General features: G+C 29.9%; 1 protein-coding gene across 1 annotated transcript; it reads right to left on the bottom strand.

The window, feature by feature from the left end:
* Positions 1-1,557: 1,557 nt before the first annotated feature.
* LOC145011564 (NEP1-interacting protein 2-like) lies at positions 1,558-3,043 on the bottom strand. The gene is made up of 5 exons (XM_078970306.1): positions 2,819-3,043; positions 2,440-2,624; positions 2,278-2,349; positions 2,042-2,146; positions 1,558-1,763 (listed from the first exon to the last, which is right to left on the bottom strand). Exons 1-5 carry the CDS (start codon positions 2,985-2,987, stop codon positions 1,641-1,643), a joined length of 654 nt encoding a protein of 217 aa, XP_078826432.1. The 5' UTR covers positions 2,988-3,043; the 3' UTR covers positions 1,558-1,640.
* Between the last annotated feature and the right edge of the window lie 662 nt (positions 3,044-3,705).

Here is a 3,705-nt window from a genome sequence, read left to right as displayed (position 1 = left end):
CAGATAATCGGGAAAACCCCAGCCAACATGCCATGTTTGCCCGAGATTCAATAGCTTAATGTAATAAGTTGTTTTCTCCAATACCAAGAGCTCCAAAGCTCAGATCTAGCCTCTCATGTGGTCTAGAGGGATAAAGTTTCCAACTTTATCCATTGGGACTACCCAAAAAGGTTTAAAACTCAATCCATAAGCTTAATAGTGCAAGGGCTTAACCAATAAGCACTTAATCCATAAAGACATAGTCCCAAAACATAGATCTAACTTCCTTGAGCTGGAAAACCATGTAAATTTGTCAACTTTACATAAATGCATGTATAAATGAAGCTTTTAAGCTTAAAAAGGACTTAATAATTGATTTAATGCATGCATGACACCAAAACTCTTATAAAACTTACACCTTTATGCTCAAGGACATCAAAACAAACTTAGATATGAAAGAACAAGCCCTAAAACGACCTAACTCATCCATTAACCCAAAAAGCAACCAAAAATAGAACAAACTAACTATGAAGATATCTAAACATATATAAGACAAGATGCAAACTTGATACCTTAGAAAGTTTCCCCAATCTAACTTTTCGAAAAAAAAAAAAATTAAGAAATTTTTTGAAAATCAGAAAAGTACCAGTATACCTGCTAAAAGATTCAAATTGAAAAAAATTAAAAAAACTATAAAAGTTTTTTCCTTAAATAAATAAAAAATTTAGGTTTAAAAAGTAAGAATCGTAAAATATAAGTTTTTTTTAATAACATAAATATAAGTACCCGTTTCTTGCATTTCTTTATGTTTCTTTGATTAGTGTATACCTACAAGTTCTTTGAGTCAGTTTTTATGGGTTGTACAAGCAAACACACGAAGGAAGGAAAATCTATCAAGTATATAAAAGCTAAAAAGAAGACAAGGCACGTCACCTTTACCAAAACAAAAACTCAAATATCATGGCGTGGTTTCTTTCTATTGCATATCGACATGCCCAAGACGCCACGCTATTCCACATCATTTGTTAAACTACCTCAATCCTATTTATTTACTTTTTTTTTTTTAATTTATCAAAATGTAGTTTCTTTCTTTTTATTTTATTTTTTTAACTTATCAAAATGTAGTTTCTTTAATTTTATTTAGCACGGCTGATTAAGGGGGTGTTTGGCTTGTCTTTTTGAGAGGCAAAAGAACTTTTTGGAAAAGTTACAAAAAGTTAGGTTTTCCTAACTTTTCCAAAAAGTCATTTTTCCTTCTATCTCAAATCCAAAAGTCACTTTTAAGATATATTTACCAAACATCTTTTGTCATTTATCTTTTCCAAAAAGGACTTTTACCCTTTCAAAAGACAAGTCAAATACCCCCTAAACACCCACTAATTATATTCATAAAAATAGATATTTTGTCCACCATTAGAGTTGAACTCTCAACCATTTAGAGAAAAGGACACATGTTTGTTACACCATAATAACACTATGCTATAAGCCTTTTGTTATGTAGTCATTGTTTTGCAAGTGATTATTTTATCCACTCGTCATGAAGTTGTTAAATTTAATCCTTGTGACTATAAATGTACCTTAAGAAAGAATATATGATATATATTAATTCAAATAATTACAAAAGAATAAATTTGAATGTCTCATGTTTCTACGTATAGTGATTATATGCTTCTTCTGCATACTGGACATGTATTGTGGTTAAGAAGCCATTGTGATATGCATTCCGGATGAAACTTGTGCTCACACTGTGGAAACATTCCAGCTGCATCCGCAACCTCAAAATCCTGTTTCAATCAAAGATTAAATGCCATTTTGTTATTAACATGCAATATTCATTATTAAAAGTGAAGAGAATGACGCCGAAGTTAACTTAAAAAGTTATATTAAAGATACATTTGTACATATATATGAATGATGAAGATACATGTGTGTATATACATATGTACCTTACCTTATCGAACACAAGATACATACATCTGTAACATTTAACCGAAAATTTACAAAAATAGGATCCTATATATTAATTGTTGACATTAATCTTATTTAAATTAATGCAACTTACCTGGAGGCAAATTGAGCAACAAGTTGCATTTCCAAAAGCATCAAAGACGTCATCTTTTGTTATTTCAATCTTTGGAAGCTTAATGAGTTTCTCACAACTTGCAACCTGGTCACACCACACCAAATTGAATTCAAAATAGTCAATGATTGAATGTATAAATGCATCCATATTCACGTGTCTTAGATATTTAATTTTCTTTCTTCCATTGATTTCAATCATATTGACTACGTACATACCTTGTTAATTAGGAATATATGATCTTCATCTCGAAGAAGTTTTGATTCCAAAGCACTTGCTACAATATCAACCTGCATCGATCGATAATATTATAATTACTGATTGAAATGTTTTTGGAAAAAGGTAAAAAAAAAAAAATTGGAAAATTTTAATTTGGTTACCAGGTGAAGGAAGCAGTCATGTTCATCATCATGATCAGAATACAAAAGCTGCTGAAAGGTAGCCGTAGTAATTTTCTGTGACAAAGATGCCCCTGATGTTGCACCCATGATCACATCTTGTAAGAGGTTCGTTTTGTCCTTAAACCCGATCAATGCGCCTACAACTGCTCCAATTATACCTCCAGCTACACCCACAAAGCATACGATCGACAATAGGGTTAAAAATGTAATTAAAACCAGTATCATTACAGAAGTGGATCTATATATATATATATATATATATATATATATATATATATATATATATATATATATATATATATATATATATATATATATATATATATATATATATATATTATGGATACTGATCACTGACCTACACCAAAGTGGAAGACGAAGATGAGAAGGAGTGCATGGAAGAAAATTAGAGAAAACATGGAGGTGAAAAGCTCTTTCATCTTGTCACCATAATGAATTAACGGAGTTTTTAACAACGAAGAAGAAACTATGGTGAGTTTGATGGAGGGCAACGACGTGATGATCATAGCTATTAGTTTCTGTTAAAGGGTTTTGGAATTTGATCGTAAAATGATTGCTTGAAATTGAATTTTTGTGTTTATATGGAAAAAGAATGGGATATGTCTTGGAAGTTGGAAGGAAGAAAGCAAGAAAGCAAGAAACTTCACGTATGGACTTATAGTCAAAGTTGAATATTTTAAGAATTTTGGGAACTACTTATTCAAACCGTGTGTTTTCAAAATTTCGGAGAATAAAATCCTTAAAAAATGACTAGATGGATAATTACCAAAATTACCACATTCGAAAAATATTTATGAAATTTCAGAAAAATCCTATATTTTAATCTAATTTACAAAAAAAGTCTCAAACTAAATTTTGTTCATAGAAAAACACAGAATACCGATTAAAACTCCGAAAAAACCTTTTTTTTTTTTTTTCGTAGATTTAGCCGGTTATGTTATTTTTCTTTTGTTTGTTTAAAATATTATGACTTTTTTTAAAATTATTTGATAACCAAAATATTGAGATTTTTCTGAAAATTATCATAGAATTAATAGATATTATTATTAACAAATCATTTATAAACATAACAAATATTTTTTATTATAAACAAAGGAAATACATTTGTTTATAGTAATTTCTAGGAATAGAATGGTCGACCAGATACTCCTCTATTGTTTGCTGACCACCTTAAACTCCATATTTTCCTCCTATGTATCGTTGTGGGTGTCATGGTGAGATGTA

The sequence above is a fragment of the Lactuca saligna genome, chromosome 8, assembly GCF_052625555.1.
Source record: "Lactuca saligna cultivar CGN05327 chromosome 8, ASM5262555v1, whole genome shotgun sequence".
Classification (NCBI taxonomy): domain Eukaryota; kingdom Viridiplantae; phylum Streptophyta; class Magnoliopsida; order Asterales; family Asteraceae; genus Lactuca; species Lactuca saligna.
This window is presented reverse-complemented; position numbering and strand designations above follow the sequence as displayed.

Excerpts from the sequence above, each read along its gene's own strand:
- LOC145011564 (XM_078970306.1), bottom strand. The coding sequence starts at position 2,987 with ATGATCATCACGTCGTTGCCCTCCATCAAACTCACCATAGTTTCTTCT. Across the intron at positions 2,625-2,818 it reads CGTCTTCCACTTTGGTGTAG|CTGGAGGTATAATTGGAGCA; the intron begins GTCAGTGATCAG and ends TTGTGGGTGTAG. Across the intron at positions 1,764-2,041 it reads GTTGCTCAATTTGCCTCCAG|GATTTTGAGGTTGCGGATGC; the intron begins GTAAGTTGCATT and ends TGATTGAAACAG.